The 18,757-nt window shown below is 40.8% G+C and overlaps 1 protein-coding gene across 3 annotated transcripts in view; it reads left to right on the top strand.

The window, feature by feature from the left end:
* Nucleotides 1–18,757, top strand: part of TRPS1 (transcriptional repressor GATA binding 1) — a 504,317-nt gene that overhangs the window by 50,804 nt on the left and 434,756 nt on the right. For all 3 annotated transcript variants that reach the window (XM_029591916.1, XM_029591917.1, XM_029591915.1), the window contains exon 2: nucleotides 7,283–8,211. In XM_029591916.1, coding sequence (XP_029447776.1) covers nucleotides 7,285–8,211 — 927 coding nt within the window. In that variant the 5' untranslated portion in view covers nucleotides 7,283–7,284. The remainder of the gene's footprint in view (nucleotides 1–7,282; nucleotides 8,212–18,757) is intronic.

Genomic DNA, 18,757 nt, shown 5'->3' with positions numbered 1-18,757 from the left:
AGAAATTCCACGCTCAGTTTTGACCTCCTGCCAACCGAAGCCAGGCCCCAAAAAGTTACCAGTACTCCAAACACTGGACACATCCAAGAAACCAGAGCCCATGCCCCAACTCGAAGGACCAAGGCTAAACTGTGCCCCAGACCCCCTGTGCAGAAAAGACTGCCCCCGAATTGCCCATGGGCACAGGAAAATTCCAGTCCTTCCAGCAGCGGAAATATCCCCAAGAAAAATTCTCCTCTCCCAAACCCCCAACTGAAAAATCACTTGAATGCACAGGGAGAGGAACAGATGCCACAGAAAAAGGCTAACCTGGACAAGAACAGTAGCAGCAACTTGACCCACCGAAATAGATCCCAAAGAACTAGCCAAGGCCACAAACTCACCAGAGTCAACGCCAGCCCACACCCTACAAACAGACACAGCCCCCAGCACGTCAAAAGCTCGCTCCTGAAGGACCCTGAAACCGCAGGCAGGATCAAACACTTACTCATGTGACACAGTAGTAGCAGCGCCGCACGCAGAAAATTCTCCGGCCATCGCAGCCTGCACTGGTGTCAAAGCAGAAGAAACGCTGGACACCACACCAGCGCATGGAAGCAGTCATGGAGTTAAGATGGAGGACACGCTGAAGCAGCAGTGGGAGCTGCGAAACATGGTCATGTTGGTGTTTTTTCTTGGGAGTATTAGTGTTAATACTGACCACGTTTGAAGATAAGTACTCTTGGATTGCTGTGTTTTGAAGAAATTAATAACAAGAGAATTTTTGAATGAATAAATTTGTATGGCAGGTTTGTTTTTTTTTTCCAATGATGGCAGCTTGTCGGCCGTTTGCACCATTAAAAGGTCTGTGACATTTAAGATGTGCTGTCTGAGGTTTTTCCCCTCCAATTATTTTTGTGTATGAGTACAGAGGATTGATTGGATTGAGCAATGTGGTAAATATTACAAAATAAAATAAAGTGATGTTGGTCAGGCTTATGTTTTAACATCATATACTATTTGAGGTAATAAATGTTTTTGCTGAGACAATGGGGGTATATGTAGTGATTTACAGAGATTCTGGGTGGATACATCTCTGAGCCTTTTTTGGAGAAAATGCCTTTGTACAATCCTTGCACTCAAATCACATGCAATATATTAATTCATACTCATCCATCATTAGAACCTGTTCTGATCCATAGATGTCTGTTCGCGGTACAAAATGTTCCAGAGATCTAGCTAACTGCCTAAAATTATCTTTCCACACCACCTGATCAGGCCTCAAAGAATCGCCCTCCCCAGCCGAGCCTGCACAGCTGATCCAGGCCGAGATTTTCCCCAAGCAAGCATGATGCAGCCCAGCCCAAGAGGAACACAGGAGAGCACAATTGCTCCTACCATGTGACAGGGGCCGACCAATGGCACCGGTAGCCCCTGTGACATGGTGCCAATAGCCTTTGCCCTTACTATTTTGATATATGTTTATAAGTATGTGTGTATATATGTGTGTGTGTGTATATATATATATATTGTATAAAAACAAAAGATTTTACCAATACAAGATTGAACAAAGCGGTTTACAATAATATATATATATGTATATAAATATTTTAGTTTTATTGATCCAAATGTTAATTGTATTTTTATTCTAATTGTATTTTTATTTTATTGTATTTTTATCTTTTTATTTTATAGTTTTTATTTTATCTTTATTATTATTGTAAACTGCTTTGTTCAATCTTGTATTGGTAAAACGGTATATAAATATGTTAAAATAAATAAATATATATTGAAATATCTATTTTTTACCTGTACCCGATAGTGTAATAGTCTATTTTCTTGTGCATTGCATTGGTTTGCTAGAAAAGTGATCTAGAAAGTAAATAAACATGATACTGGTCTGTCACAATAGCATTAAAGCCCCGCCATATCTGCATTTTACCTCTTCATTGCCCCAACCAGAGACTTGCTTTCCAGACCTCCTCTAAACATTGTAATCCCAAGCTCTTTGGCTGTCTACAGATCACATGGGAATCTGTTTCAGATTAGGTATACCAGGGGGCAGTAGGAGGAATGAATGCAATGTTTTTGGAAACTATGCTTGAATACAAAACATAAAATGCTGTAGTTTGAAAGCAGAATCTCATTTGCTATTTATTGAGGGTAAGGATTGGTATCTACCAGACAAAATAGAGCCCTAAGAATGAATAAATCTTTGACATGAAGTGTGATAAACAGCTGTGAAATCTAACAGTATAAAGTACTTGTGTGACGAAGGAGGAGGTAATATTGCTTTTGTGTAATAAATGTCAATAAATGACCAGCTGAAACATTTTACCAACACAGGAGTAGTAGTCCACAGAGCAGCATTACTTATATGTCAATATTTTGCATGGGAGCATTCTCGGAAGGAAATATTTTCTACAACTCATCACAAAAGTCGTCATCTTAAAAAAAAAATAAAAAATAAAACTTTGATAAGTCGGAATCTTTTTGGAGCATTTCCTGGAAGCTCCATTGAAGAAATGAAGCTGAAAAAGGTTGGATGTTTCAGCAAATCAACAGTCTGAAACAGACCCCCAAATCAACCATAAAATACTCACAGGAAAGAAAGATGAAGGTTTTGGAATGGCCTTCACAGTTCCTAGACTTGAGTATTATTGAAAATTTGTGGGGAGTGCATGCAAGGAAACCTAAGACTATGTCTAAGCTAGAAGAGTTCTTGAAAGAAGAGCGGGGAAATTTTTTCCAAAATCAAGAATATAAAAACTCTTAGCTGGCTACAAGAAACATGGGAAGTGGTTCTCTCTGCCAAAGAAGGTGTTACAAAGTACTGATGGAAAGGGTGTCCAAACTTTTGCTCGTGCCATATTTACTTTTTTAAAAATTATTTTTAATTCTATTAAAATCTGCCCATTTTAAACATTGAAGAATGTTGTCATGTTTAACTTTGTATCAAGTAGAAGGTGTCAGCTTTTGTCCACTTAAAGTTTTGATTGATTGATTTTTGACCTGGGTGCCCAGATGTTTGCAATTGTATCTAAAATAAGTCTTGTCCTCCCGTTTTACCATATTAGCTATTTTTTTTCTTGCATTTGCATCTTTGCTCTCCTAAGTTCTTTTCTAGCTTCTCTTATGTTTTCCAGATACTCTTGCCTCTCTTCCTCTTTCTGCAGTCTCTTGTAGTTTATGAACGATAACCTTGTTTTCCAAACCACAGCAGCTTTTTTTCCCCCTACTTACTTACCCAGGTTTACTAACCTACCAAAAAGGTTAGTTGCTTTTAATATATCTTCTTTTAGTTTTGCCATCCAGCAGCTGCTTGAGGTACTCCTCCATTTTAACAAAGTTAGTTTTTCTGAAGTCTTGGACTCTCGCCTTTGAATGAACCATCATTGCTTATGCTCTAATACTGAACCACATTATTTGGTGAGCACTGGATCCCAGATTATCCATTTTATATTAGATCCAGTATTACCTCCTGTAATATGTTAATTTACTGGTTGATGGTACAGTTCTTGCAGAACATTCAGGATCTTCTTGCTTTTAGAAGACATCATAGCTGGGATGTCCAACATCTGGAAGATTGAAATCACCTAGCTTTAGCACCTCCTTCTTTTTTTTTTTTTTTTTATAACAGCTTTGTAAATATCCTCCATTAAATCTCTATCCATTTCTTCTGCTTGCAGTGGAGATCTATATATTACACAAATATAAATAGACCTGCAACTGTACCTGTTCTACGCCTGGGTGGCGAGCCTTTTTATTGGCACATATGCTCTTATTTTGAGCAGAATTTCCCTAGAAATTCACTGTAAGAGTGTCCCTTCCACATACACACACCCTCATACAGGCTCCCTCACTCTCTGGCACACACTCGCATCCCCTCATATAGGCTCCCTCTCTGAAACCCACAGTCAAGCATCCCCCGCACTCCCCCTCTTACCAACCAAGCTGTCTATCGCACTCCCCCACACCCCCTCTCCTCTCTCGTACACGCATTCTCTGTCACCGGCATCCCCCCACCCACCCTCTCTTACCTCCCATGCTCTCTGTCACACCCTCCCCACCTCCTTCTAACCAACCATGTTCTCTGTCACCCCCCCTCTCTCACACACACACACTCTCACTGTAACCCCCCCATGCTTTCTCTTACACCCTCTTGCTCTCTCCCACCCTCCCCTCCCCGACACACATTCTCTGTCACCGGCATGCTGCTGGACCCACGCCGTTTGCGGCGAAGATGAAGGCCCGGCACACCGTTCGCGGCACACGGGTGGGGGGGGGGCCTTCCATTTTCGCCTTGAGCATAAAATAGCAGCGGAGACCCCGGCATGCTGCGAACGGAGCGAGTCGCGAGGCACATGCTCCGTTCGCGGCGAAGATGAAAGCCCGGGCACACTGCCTTCCTTTTTCGCCGCGAATGGCACACTGGGCTTTCATCTTCACCATGAAAGGAGTGCGTGCCGCAGGACGTGCTCCATTTGCGGCATGCCAGGGTCTCCTCAGCTATTTTCAGCCTCTCCCGCGATGGCTGCTGCAGAATTCCCCCTGGAGTACCTCTTGTACCCGCTGTTTGAGCCTCCAAGGTGTCCAGGGAGCCGCATGTGCCTCAAGCCTGATATATTATAGCGCCATCTATCGGCGGGCTGGAGAACATACGCGAGCACTGACGGTCACACTACCAAGCCCGATATATTATGGATGTTATGTTCCCTCTGTGCCCCCTCCTTACTCTTATAACCTGCAGCTCTGTTGCTTCAATATTTTTTTATGTAGAGTGCCATGCCTTCTCCCTTTCTTCCTACCCCCTCCTCCCTGAGTAGGTTGTAGCCTGGTACAACTATATCCAACTCATGGTTTTCTGTGTACGGCGTGTCTGTGACAGCCACTACTTTCAAATCTGTCTCTTCCATGGCTGTCTCTAGATCTAGGACTTTTCCCCACTACTATACAAGTGTTTGATATTTTACTTCTCTGAGGGTTTTTACATATCCAAGGTCTTTTTTTTTCCCCACCTATCTGATGCCCTCCTCAGGAAGTTTGCTAATTTATTCAGAAAGACACTTCACCCCTTCTTTGATAGGTGAATACTTGGAATGCCATCTTATGGTCCAGAAGGCTGACACGCTTAGAAAATGTGGCATGAGTATGCAATCAAACTTTAAAAGGCTCTGAGCCTTATTCAAAATGGACTTCTTTTCATTCTTGTCTCAATGAAGCTTCCTTCTTGTCTGAAGGCAAATATCCTACAATGGAACCAGGAACAGGTTTAACCAGAAATCCAGGCAAGTCCCCAAAAATGAAACCTTACAGATGGTAAATTGCCCGCTGGCCAGTAACAACATGGGTGATATCCTTTCAGGTGAAGAAAATATGCAGCTTTCCCTCCCTTTGTCTTGAGCTTGTTATAACCACCCTTCTCCCAGGCTAGTTCAGAAAGCACCGTTTCTTTAGTTTGAGATTATTAAGGCCCAGTCACTAGGGGTTGGTTGCGCCCAAAGAGGCAACACCAAAGGCTTTGACCCTTGGGAAGCAACTGGGGTGGAGGAAGGGTGCAGTGGGTTTGTAGTGATTCTGAAAAGAGCCGTTTTTGCTTATATTAATTGTATAATTGTATTTTAGGATTTTCAATTCAGTGGCTTTATTTTCCCTAGTGAGAGTAAGGAAGGGAACAATGCTAGAACATAGTGTGTGGTTTTTTGGTATATAATTTATTTTCCGTTTTATTTATTGAATTTATATGAATTGCATTTTATGTATTTGTTTATGAATTGTATTTATCATATCTAGGTTGCTTTGGAAGCCTTTTGGGCTAGTAAATTGGTGTATAAATAAAGATAAGGTAAAGATGAATTTTGAGGGGAAGAGTGTTTTTTTAAATTAGGATCTTTCAATAAATCAGATATAAAACAAGATTTTCACTTTTTAAAAATTAGGTAAGCTAGCATTGTAACACAGTTGATATGAAAGTTGGCAAATCTTAATATGCTATTCTGTAGTGTTATAGTCCTTTTTTGCAATATACCCTATTAAGAGGCAAAAATGTTTTAATTCAAAATAAATGTTCTCAGATTTATTGGCATGTTTGTTCCTTTCTATTTGTCTCCTTCTTCTGCCCCTCCATATCTTTGTGTACTCATGTTAGGTCCTGTCAATATTTGAATTGGTCAACAGGAGTAATTGAATTCTTATTCATGCTTAGCATCTGTATTTTGCTTCATAGGATTCAGCTATTGTAAGGAATGCACGTGAAACTAGGACAATGATTTAACTTTATGATTCCATAGCTGTTTAGTCTATTAAGCTCAACTTACCTTTAATATTGTAGGTGACCATGAATTTCTGAAAGCATCTAAAATATTTTTGCTTCCCTAATAATATATTATCTTAATATTCATAGAAATGACTTACTGAAACTGTAGCATATGTTTTGTACTTACATTTAATAATAATTTGAAAGCTTAAGGGACTATATATATTTTTTAAGTCAAAATCTAACTTGCATGATACATATACAAAAACCACATTTTTTATTTTTCAAGGATGGTGGTTATCATAACAAAGTTGAGAACCATTTTCAAAAAACATAATAAAAGCATTTTTTTCCTAGACCAGAAGTCATTAAGATTGTTCAAAATTTTCGGCTTTTACTCTAGACTATTTTCTCTTTTCATTACAGTCAAACACAAATATTGATGCTAAGTGGTTTGGTTTTCTGTCTTAGGCTGTTTGGCATTATAGTTGCTGTGCTAATCAAGTCCTCGAGAGAAGGGTTGAGCAAATACTCATCTTGTAATGACACACAATGGATATATGGATAGCAACTTAAAAAAAAAATCTGTACTTGAGAGAAAACAGGGAAATGGTTGGTACGGAAGCTACTTAACGACGGTATAGAAAAGTCTTAAATAAATAAATAAATAAGATGGATCCCTAAAGTGAGTTAGGTAGGGAAGCAGAAGAGAATGAGGTCTTAGAAGAGAGAAAATAATTCTGCTAAACAGCTAATAAAGAACTTGGAAACCAGTACTGACACACAGGTTTCTCTAGAATACATTGAAAAGGAAATGAAATTAATTTGTTAGTTGTGTGTTTATATAATGAAAAATGTTATTTGTAGAAAGCTTAAAAGAGTGCAGTAGTTGCTGAAGAGTTAATATTTTTACTGAAGTTGGATGGTTGTTACTGTTTTGCTTTACCTTGCCATACACATTCCTCAAATTAAGTTTGATGTGCCATTCACATATATTGTTTATTTAGAAATAATTCCATTAAATTTTTTTTTTCATTATTTTTGTAGATATGGTCCGGAAAAAGAATCCCCCTCTAAGAAACGTTGCTAGTGAAGGTGAGGCACAGGTCCCGGAGTCTGCTGATACAGAAAGTGTGGACTCTGGACGGAACACGGAATTCGCTGTAGATCAGATGCAAGAAAACAATAACCAGGGTGGTGGCATAGAGCTCAACAACATTAAGGATCATTGTATGATTGTCCAAGAAACTTTGGCTAACACTAAAAAAGACTTAAAAAGCTCAACATTGAGTGAAAGAGTTAGCTTCAATTATGAAAGCCACACCAAGGGAGGAAATGTTCCTTCCTTCCCTCATGACGAGGTGACAGACAAAAATATGTTGTCTTTCCCATCTCCAGGTGTTGGGGGAATCTGTGAGCCTGTGAAGTCTCCTTTAAGATCAGACATAGACGACATCCAAGATGTGGTCTGTGCCTCTTCTGTGGACCCTATGGAGACGAGAGAAGAACATCAGATTTCACCAAAGGCTATGGATGACACAGTGCACATGAAAAGTGGTCAAGTGGACCATCAAGGCTCAAGTCCAGCCTCTGTGGCCTCCGAAAACCCACAAGTGCCTTCCGAGGGGGGTGCAGGACTAAATAAATCGAAAGCCGATTTGTCTGGCAGCGATAACCCAGATACAGCTCCCCTGTCACCAGAGCTTCAGGATTTCAAATGCAACATCTGTGGGTATGGTTACTATGGAAATGACCCTACAGATCTGATCAAACACTTCCGCAAATACCACCTCGGATTGCACAACCGTACGAGGCAAGATGCCGAGCTTGATACAAAGATCTTAGCCCTTCACAACATGGTGCAGTTTAGTCAGTCCAAAGAGTTCCCGAAGGTCAATCGGTCAATGCTTACAGGGGTGCTCCAGGACATCAATTCGCAGAGGCCAGTTTTACTAAATGGGACATATGATGTGCAGGTTGGTATTATTTACAGGATCACATATTTATGCAACTGCCGTATTGAATATGAGCAAAAATGAGTGACAAAAAATGTATTGGATAACAGCTGTGCTGGTGTTGTTGTCTGTTTAGGATTATTGTGAGATCTTGTACTTGTTCTTGGGTAGGAAGGGGTGTTGGGTATGAATTGAAAAGGGGATCTTGCTTGCTTAGCTATTCAGGATAAGCAGCATTATCCCACAAGATGTTAAGCTCTATTGTTGGCAGCTGTGATATATCTTGAGCAGAGTGTACAGAAAGAACTGGGCAGACGGGACAGGCCAGATCTTTCTGCTGTCATCTACTGTGTTACTATAATCATGATTCCTGTAAGGCAAGAGACCCAAACAATGGATGCAATGTAAAAAATATAGCTTGCTTTCTATGGTTTTTTTAGTCTAGTATAGTTTCTTTATTGTTGTGTTTAGAACATTTAAATTTTTGAAAGCCTTAATTAAGAAGTGTGCCTGTAGAATGGCTGAATCTGCTTAAGTGGATTTTCAGCCACCTAAAAGTAGATGGGTATTAGCTGCTGTAGAGAGAGGTATTTTTGGGTGGGTGACTAGTTGAGAGGAGAAACCACGCATATATCAAAAATGTAAGTATGTACTTTATGACATCTACTTTACTGAATCTTCAAACAAACTGTGTGGAAGATCAAGATTGGTTTGTGCTGTCTCAAAAGTACATGTGCGCTTTGTCTACTAGGCGGTTTATTGAAAACATATCCATTAATGTTTAAGCCTTGAAGACTTGGATCTTTCTTAAAGTGGTTCATGGAGTAACAGTGGTTGAGTATCACTGAGTTACACTAAGGAAGCTGGGTTCATGGAAGGAAATAAGCTTGGTGCTTAAAGTTTAAAAAAAAAAGGATATTTTTATCCTTAGAAACTTACAATGACTGGTACAGTATGATATATATCTGCTGTTTACTTTTCTCCCACCGTTATAGTGGACTCCAGTCATCATCTTCAATCCTTTTTTTTTTTTGTATCAGTAGGGGCACAAAAATTGATGCAGACTACTTATAATCAATGAGGGTAGAGTGCAGTATAATTGTGATGGTCTTCCTCCCTCTTGTGCTGTTTAAAACTTGTTTCAAATTACTGACACATAAAGGGGTTGAATTAGCATAAGTTTGAAACTTTTGGGAGCAGCAGCACCAACCATCAAGCGTTCAGCCTTGGCTACTGTTCAGTCACATGCATTCATAATTCCAATTATCTTTAAAAAAAATTATCTAAAGTGGAATAAAAAAAAAAATTGAATTATGAATGTACAAGCCGTTAAAACGGGCTACATTAAATTTTTTTTTCAGTCCATTTTCGAACACAGCACGCTTCTACACTTTTTCTCCCTCACTCCCCCTTCCCCTCGTTCACTCACCCCCTTCCCTCCACTCAGTCTTACTCACCCTCTGTCTCCCACTGCCTCCTTCCCCTCACTCTCACCTCCCTCCCCTTCCCTCAGTCACTCCCCATCCTCTCTCAATCCCATCCCCTCTCCCTCAGCTCTCCTCCACTCCCTTTTTCTCTGCTCCACAACTTCTTACCCTTCCACTTATTCACATTCCTCTATCTCTCACATCCCCTCATTCTCCCTCCCTCCCACACACTCTCTCTCTCCCTCCCTCTCACTCACTTTATAACATGCCTGCGCAGCTGCGCGCATTTTATAAAATCCGGGGTCGGTGCGCGCAAGGGAATGCACAGAGCCCTAGGGGAGCCCCGATGGCTTTCCCCGTTCCCTCCGAGGCCGCTCCAAAATCAGTGTGTCCTCGGAAGGAACTTTCCTTCAGCCGCCACCCCAGCCCTACCTAAATCCACCCCCCACCTTTATTTTGAAAGTGCCGGCGAGCAATCCTCCGGCACGGCTGCTGTGCGAGAGGCCTCTGTCCCGCCCCATCCCTTTCACAAAGCCCCGAGACATACCCGCGTCCCGGGGCTTTGCGTGCGTCGCCGGGCCTATGCAAAATAGGCTCGGCGCGCATGACCCTTTTAAAATCTGCCCCACACTGATCTCTTTCAAACTACCGAAAAGGTAAGAAATCAATCAGCTCTTAAGAGGAGCACGTGATTATTTTTATTTCAGCAGTAATGCGGTATTTGTTCTCTTTATAAGGCTGAAATAACTTGAAAATAATTCTTCTCAGCATGAAATGTTCACTGGTTTTGTGTGCGTGCGTGTTAAACTGCTGACTGATAGACTAGCACCATCATTCAATCAAGGTGGCCCCTCCTATACTCTTTAATGTTAATACGTAGTAAGGAAATCGTGCTCAGACTAAGATTCTGAAGCAGTGATCTCCTTTTCAATGTTATGACTATCCTGTGTCAGCAGCAGAAGAATTGATATGAGCCGTTGTGCTCGCAGCAGTTGGAAGTTTAGAAGTTGGTAACAACTTATTCATGCTTTTCACTGAGGGGCTCTTGGGCAAAAGAGATGGAGCTTGTGAGTATTTGCTCTTCAACCCAGAAAGAGACTTGTTCTCCTGAGTTTGAATAATTTTAAAACACCTTAAGTCAGCTCAGTTCAAAGACTGCTTCATACAAGTTGTTCTGCGTCAGTTATCCTAATGCTATGTTAAGGTGATAGGACTGCTCCGTGGAGAAAAAACATTTTTTAAAATTTTGTCCTGTTCTGTATGCATTGCAAAGCATTCCATTTTAAAGCTTTCTAGAAGCTGTGGTTTACATGTTCTTATAGAAACAGAGAACTATGGAAAGCTAGGTATTCCAGAACTGGACAAAAGTGCCCATTTTGAGAACATGGAATTATTTATTGGGAAGACCATAAACAGTGCTGCAACTCTCTGGGGCAATTGGTTGACGGTGCATGGTTTGCTCCGAAACAAGTAATGTAGTTGCTGATCATGTTCAAAGAGAGCCATCAGCTGTATTTTAGCGGTCTGAACTATAACTGCGTGTTTTGTAGGGAAGTGAATAATATTAGAATGGGAAAGAAATCAACCTCTAGACAGAGCACTTTGGAGAATCCAGATGCTCCATTTAATGACAACTTTTGTCAGCTAAAGGAAAAGATGAGAAGGCTCTAAAGACTTTCCCCTAGACTTGGGACCCTTTTATTAACATGTTGCCGCAGTGTGTGAGTATCCACAGAATGTGTACCTTCACAAGTTAGACAGTGGGGTTAGCCCTGGAGAGTGGACTCCAAGTTCAGAATCTTCTTGGTCAGTGAATGATTAGGCTAAGAATTCAGGTAATTTCTGACAGTCCTAAGGAAGCTGCTCTGTTCCTGCAAGAGGACTGGGGCTCCAGGGCTAAGTTGGTGAGATGCAAGTTCTGTTAGGTCATTTGACCCCCACTCTCTTGTTATACTAGCTTGGCCATGCCACATTATACAGTGGTAGTGGAGATTGCTACCAGATAAATGTATTGTAACTGTTAGGTTTGTGCATAATAAAGTTTATGAAACTTGAAGCCAGTTACCATCTAGTCATCAAAAATGACTGAATTAGTTGTTAACTCTTGCATTTAGGCTGCTGCTTAATAATTGAGAAGACAATAGGAGTGAAAAAAAAACCCAACCCCAAAAAGTACAGCGTTTCACTTAGGTTGAGGTGCTTAAATTTAGGCAGGATTTTCAGACAAATTTCCAAATCTAAACTTCCAACTGAAAACATACCTAAATGTTAGGATCCTAAAACTTAAGGCCTTAAATTGAGGCCTGGATTTAAGTGCATAAGTTTGTGCCGAGTGCTGACCTAACTTGGCAATAGCAGCAGCCCACTTTTAGGGACCTGTGTTTGTGTATAATGAAATTAAGTACCTAAATTGAGGTGCCCAACCCAATGCTTTGAAAAGGGGGCCCCAAAACGTATTCGATGTTGGAACACTGTTGTATAAATAGGAAACAGTAGCTGCTGGTAAATTACTGAAATTATGGAAACCTGTGGATATATACGGTATATAAGGGATTTCAGTAACAATGTCATAATGTATCATTTCACTAACTTCTATCTTGTGCTAGAATTTATTGGTGAAATCTCTCTCATTAATGATCCTCAGTATGGAATTTGTGCAGTTCTGGTCATCCTGTCTCAAAACGTTTGTGGAGCTAGAAAAGGTACAGAGAAGGGGAGCCAAAATGATAAAGGGGGAGTGGAACAGCTCACCTATGAAGAAAAGCTAAACAGGTTAGGTTTCTTCATCCTGGAGAAGAGATGGCAGAGAAAAGATATGATAGAGGGTTGTAAAATCGTGAGTGGGGTGGAACAGGTAACAAGGCCATGATTATTTATTCTTTCCAATAGTTCTGGGACCAAGGACACTCCATGAAGCTAATACATAGCATTTTTAAAACAAATTATAGAAAATATTTTTTCGTTCCACACACCATTAAATTGTGGAGTCCGTTGTCAGAGGATGTGGTGAAAGCAGTTGACATAGCTAGGTTTAAAAAGAGTCTTGACAGGTTGCTGGAAGAAGGATCCTTAAACAATTATTAGCCATTTAGACTTGGGAAAACTACTGCTTATCCCTGGTTTTGAGCAAGAACAACTGAACCAATTCTTTGAGATCCTGCAGGATTGTTGTGACCTGGATTGGCAACTGTTGGAGACAGGATGGACCTTGGGTCTGACACAGTATGGCATTTCTTCTGTTTTTGTGTCCGTAAATGAAAGCAACTTGAACTAAAATGAAAACATTGTACAAATGAATTAGTCCAAGTTGTGTGGACATGAAGTTATATAATTGTGTACTCTCTTTAGAGATGCTGCAAGTTCTCATCTTCCATCTATGTAACCTGCCACACAATTAAAGCAATGTATATATATATACCTTGCATTCAGTCAAATGTCATTCCTAGCAATAAGGCATGCTTTCTGCAAAAACACTTGTGGAAATTTCCGCATAATGGGAGTGTTGCATATATTGAAAACACATAGTCCATGTTCTTAATAGCGTTATGCTTTATCATCCTGCATACTTCTCCTATAACACCATCCCAGAAAGCTGTTATTTTACTGAAGGACCATAGACAAAGCACTAGTGTACTTCTGTCTTCCCTACATTAGCCACAGTTACTGGTGCGTGTTAAATTCACTCTGTGTACCCATACTGGGGTTCCATAAATCCAGTTAAGGACTTTCAATTGTATTTCCCATCTTTCTGAATCTGCAAATCTGGTCCCACTTCATTCTGCCACTTCATCAGCAGTGTTTTCAACTGGAATTGTTTCCAGCAACCCTTTATATAAATAATATATTGTTGCATTATCATTTGGGGAGGTTGCCAGATAATGTTCATACTGGTAGACCACAAAGACATCTGGAAATCTGTTCAATAAATCTTGCAAGTAATGCCTTATCTGAAGAAAGGGGGGGAAAAAGAAAAAAGAAATCCTTATTTTCAGTACCAAATTGATCCTTTAGCTGCCAAAAGCTCAGAATAGTTTTCTCCTTCTTTTATTAAATTACCTTATGTTTGAGTCCTAGAAATTTCCATCTGCTAAAGACTTCTGAGAACCTGGGATAAACTCTTAAGTTGTCTTTGATATGTAGAAAAACATAAGTAATACAAGGGGCCTTTAACGTCTGCATCCAGAGATTTCTATGTCCAGTGTGCTGAACCAAACAAAAGACTTCCCCCCGATCCATCTCGGGAAAAACTTGTGCCTTAGCAGGTAATATGAATTTTAAGCTGAGCCAATAGTTTTTCAGTATCTACTGTAGTATAGCATTCAGTGTCCTTCAGCCAGTCATGAATGTGTCTTAGAAGGCATGAACTATTGCAGTGCTTAATATTCGGCAAGGCCAGTCCTCCATCCCAGATTGGCAAGGCAATATTAGTTTATGGAATGCCAGCCTAGGCCTTTTCCCTTTCCACATGAAAAGGCCTTATTAATCCTGAAATTCTCTCTCCTAGAAATTATTAGAGGCAGCGATTGGCGAAAATAAAGTGTATCCATATTGGAAGGATAAGCATGTTAAGGATACTGCAAGATTTTGCCAGCTGGTTGGAGATTTCTCCATACTTTCCATTAAAGGCCTAACGTTTAGTATATAAATCTTTGTCAAATCCAGTAGGATCTTCACTCTATAAGAGTGAAGATCCTACAGCCCATTTTAAAGGGAAATTCTCCACTTAACTCTAGAGCTGTCTTGTCCAGACTAATTTTAAATCTTGAGATCCTGCTGAAGTGATGGAATATTTGCAAGACACGTTGGAGAGACTTCTGTGGATCCTTGAGAAACCGTAAGACACAATTGGCAGTTAAAGCAATTTTAGTTCCACTGCTCCTTCAGGAATGCCTTTCACCTCTTGGGAAATCTGCAGCTTTTTTCATTAGGGGTTCCATATGAAGGGTAAACAGAATTGGTGAAAGCGGGCATTCTTGCTTGGTCCTCTCTGTAAGGGAAATTCCTTGGACATAGCTGCAGTTTTAGCCAATGGTACTATTGGGTTCATATATAAAATATTGACACACTCCAAAAATAGCCTGCTAGTTTGAATCTTTCCAATGTAAACTTTCAGTGTGCCCATGCAATCTGATCAAATGCTGTATTTTCAACTTTGGCTTTAAATATTTTCATGGGAGTCTAGATAGCTCAGTGTGCCAGAAAATAAGAGATTGTGTGAGTAATGCTAGCAGAAAGAGAGACCCTAATCATCCTTGCCCAGAATTGTTCATCTTTTTTAAATTTTTTTCTAAAATTTCACAAAATTTATTCTGAAGATTTATGTATATTTATCTTAGTATGTGTGTGTGTCTCTCTCATATACTCACACACACGCTTCCTCTGTCTCTCAAATAGAAGTAGATTTTAAAAGCATTGCTCGCGCAAAAACAATCACGTATGTGCGAGCAACGTGAATTTTAAGAAGCTGGGAAGTGTGCATGTACATGCATGCATGTATTGTAAATGTTATTACTTTTTTTAAGCTAAAAATTAAATTTAAAGCAGCCAAAATCTGCAAAAGATTTGCAGTCAAAATTAGTTTCTCTCTCTATAAGGGCTCCAGTAGATTTTAACGAGATGAGAGGGGCCGAGTAGGGCTGGCCCTGGGCTCTGTTACATTTTTAGTGGCAGAAATGGGGGTTGATGGGCTTAGAGAGGCCTTGCCAGGGCAGGTACAGGCCCCAGGTTCAGTTGTGGAAGGGAGCTTTCAGGATTGCAGGAGGCCCCATTTTTGTTTTTGATGGGTTTTTTTTTTTTCAACTTATTTTGTTTGCAGATTAATGTGTTTTTTTTTTTTTGTTTTTTTTTTTGGGGGGGGGGGGTGTTTTGCAATAAATCCAACAGAGAACAACATTAAATGAACCAGAAAAAAAATGAACTAAATCAAACATTTTGGGACTACACATCCCTTATCTATATTTTTAAATGCAGGATTTCTAGCTCTTCCTACCATCCTCCCTCACACCAGACCTCTCTTGCCCTCCTGTCGAAAATGCAACCAGTTTCCTCTGCTTCTGGCCTAATGGCTGCAGTGCCGCTTTCTGCCCTGCCATGGCTCTGACGTGATCTGATGCTTCTCCCTCAGAGGTGGCCCAACTCGTTACAGTGGGCTTGGTACATTGTGACCTCATGGCTCGCTGGAGCACAGTCTGGCCCAGTGCCGCTGCTGTGGTTCCTACATGTCACTGCTGCATTATCCGATGTTTCCCTCTCCGCAGCTGTAGGCCCGGCACAGTTATAACTTTTCTGGGACTTCTCTCCAGAGTGCTCCAGCCCCGTTGAGCCAAATGTCACATGTACATGCATGTTTCCCAACGCCTACATGTTTTTGTGGTGGCAAAAACATTAGGCATTATATATAAGCATTTTGTTTAGTATAGATTAAAAAATAATTTAGATATTTAATAAAAACATTAACATTCTTTGACCAAATAGATCTTAAAATGTAGTTAAAGTAATAGTGTTCTCAAATTGTAATTAATAGTTGTTTCAATATACCCATATGTCTTAGTTAACCAGGGAAACTGGATTAAGTTAAATTCCTTGATTTTTAACTGGCTCCCCGACTCTGATTTGTTTTTTTTTTTTTTTATTTATCAATGTTTTTAACCCACTAAATCAGAACAAGTCTAAATCAGAAGGTATTCTTGACTTCATACCTTGGTATGTTGGAAGACCTTTCCTAGTAAAGCTGAAGAATAGTTTTGTTTTGTTTTTTAAATATAATCAAGGCATGAAATTTCTGTTCACCAATGTTGACTGGATATTCAAATCTCGTGAACGAGTCTCCAGAGCTGCTCTCGTGCTGGAGCTCCAGCAGAAGTCAAAGGAAGTCAAAACTCCCTTCTGATTTTTCTAGGAGACAGGGAGTCAGGGAAATGCTTTTCTCAAGGGCCACAACTCCTTACCTCCTCTCATGGCTTATTGGTTGCCATCACGCGTGCTCAGCCTCCAGTTAGACCCCCAGGAGGAGGTGGCAGCAGCAGCACCACCAGATAGGAGAAATGCTTCTGCCTCCCAACGCCTACGAACAACTTGTGCTTAAGCGCCCTGGCTTCCCCTTGCTAAACAGTGCGAGAGTGATGAGAGAGCGGGGAAGACCAGGGCAGGGAGCGAAGAGCTGGAAAGAGAGCAAAACAGAGGGAAGAGTGAGCTATAGACCAAAAGGACAGCCACAGAGATGAAGGGAGGAGAGGGGAACAAGGGTGCTGCATAGCTGGGACTTAGCACAGAGGAGAGAGCTAGAGGCACACCAGCAGCTGTAAGGTATCGAAGAGATGCTGTAAAGGAGATAAGTAGGAAGAAAAGGAAGCAAGGCATTCAGAAACCTACTCCATGACATAGGCACCAAAAATTACCTCTTGTGCAGATCGGTGCCACCACTTTCATCTTACCCTCTGGACAACTTGTCATGTGTGCCAGGAAATGAATACAATTTCCCTTCCTCTCCCCTTATTCCTTCAGCTAATCTCAGGTAGAGAACGTCTACCCTGTTCTTGATTAGCATGGCTGGGCCTGAATTTCACAGCCTGTGCATATCTGTCTGAAATGTAAACAGACAGAAATGTAAACTCCATTTAGAGGGCATTGTGCTGCCAGAGAAAGGTTTAGACGTCACATTGAAACCAGAAAGTGGGATTTACAAGCTGTCTTCCGAGACCGATTTCGTGTCTGGGTAAAAGTCATCGATTAAGTCTGTGCCGGTTGTCTCTGTATTTGTAATACTTGATCGTATCACAAACTTTTAAATGATGATACCGGTGGGCTGACTTTTTTTTTCCTGCAAGTGTAGATTTCAGATCTATGGCTTGGAGTTCCAGTGATACAAATTATGAGAGCCTCTTGTTTTTAGCCAGGTAAACTGGAACTGCCAAAAGTGTCCCTGGGCTACTGTAGTGCATGTAGTTTTGGCCAAGTTTTAAAAAAGAGTCAGGGGAGTAAAACAGCATGAGCACGTGGGATTTTGAAAAGTACTCCCGAACAGCATTTGCAGCATGAGCTTAAGATGAGCTACAAAGTACCTACATCTTTTGCATCTTCGTGGGCTATAGAGAGTTGCCCTCCTCTGTGCTGGAGCGGCAGACAGAGCCCAAGATATCCCGACTGCAAGGAGACCTGCTTTGAACTCGGGCTGTAATCATGTGGGTAGTAATGGGAACTTTTTTGTTTTACTGCAGGCATGAAAATTCTGCAGTGACATTTACAAGGCTGGTATTGACTATTGCAGAACTATTGGAATTGCTTACAAGCACCAAATTAAAAGATATGCAAACATGGAGGATGCTTTTATTTATTTATTTTTTTTGTTTGTTTTTAAAAACAGATGTTTCTGAACTCACAATCTCCTATGGGAAGTGATTACAGGGTTCATTTACAGGAAAACTACCAAGCAAAAATGTCTGTCCGTCTCTCCCTTTAAAGCCGCTGGCAATTTGTGGCATTCCATGGGCATGCTGCAGGTTGCCAAGGCAACATATTGTCAGTGCTGGTGCCACAGAGGGTTGCCACATCTACTGGAGGCAACCCTTTTACAGTGCCTGGATTGGCTAGTAGCTTGAGGTAGCTGGTACGGTGGCAGTGGTTTGCTTTATTTTCTTCTTGTGTGTTTTGACTCTTTGAAACAACAAATACATCACATTACATACACAAAAGAAAAATGTAGGTAAATGTGCGTTGTGAAATAGCAATGTTCTTTTGAAGACCAGGAAGCCTTTGAAACTAAATCACGCTATAAAATTTTAGCCTGAAACCTGGTAAACGTTTTCCGTTAGGTTGAACTGGAACTTTACTTACTATGCAATGGATTTTACTAAAAGCATGGTAAAACTTGTACTGAATAGCATAATAAGAAGGATATTTACAAAAAGAAAAGTTGTATCTGTGCCAACTGCCAGGAAAGTGACTGAAAGTGAAATGACTGATTTTAGTAGGGAGATTTTCACCTCCCATAACTATCATGTCAATCTTTAACCCCCCCCCCCCCCCCACTGCAGACTCCAGTTGCACTGTACAAATGAGCCCTCCCCCCAAGAGAACATCAGAAGCCATTTCTGAGGCTACCTCCACTCTCTCTTCCCAGGTTCCTCCCCCCCCCCCCGCAA

This window comes from Rhinatrema bivittatum, chromosome 2 (genome assembly GCF_901001135.1).
Source record: "Rhinatrema bivittatum chromosome 2, aRhiBiv1.1, whole genome shotgun sequence".
NCBI lineage: Eukaryota > Metazoa > Chordata > Amphibia > Gymnophiona > Rhinatrematidae > Rhinatrema > Rhinatrema bivittatum.
The sequence above is the reverse complement of the archived record's forward strand: the minus strand, read 5'-3'. Positions and strand labels throughout refer to the sequence as shown.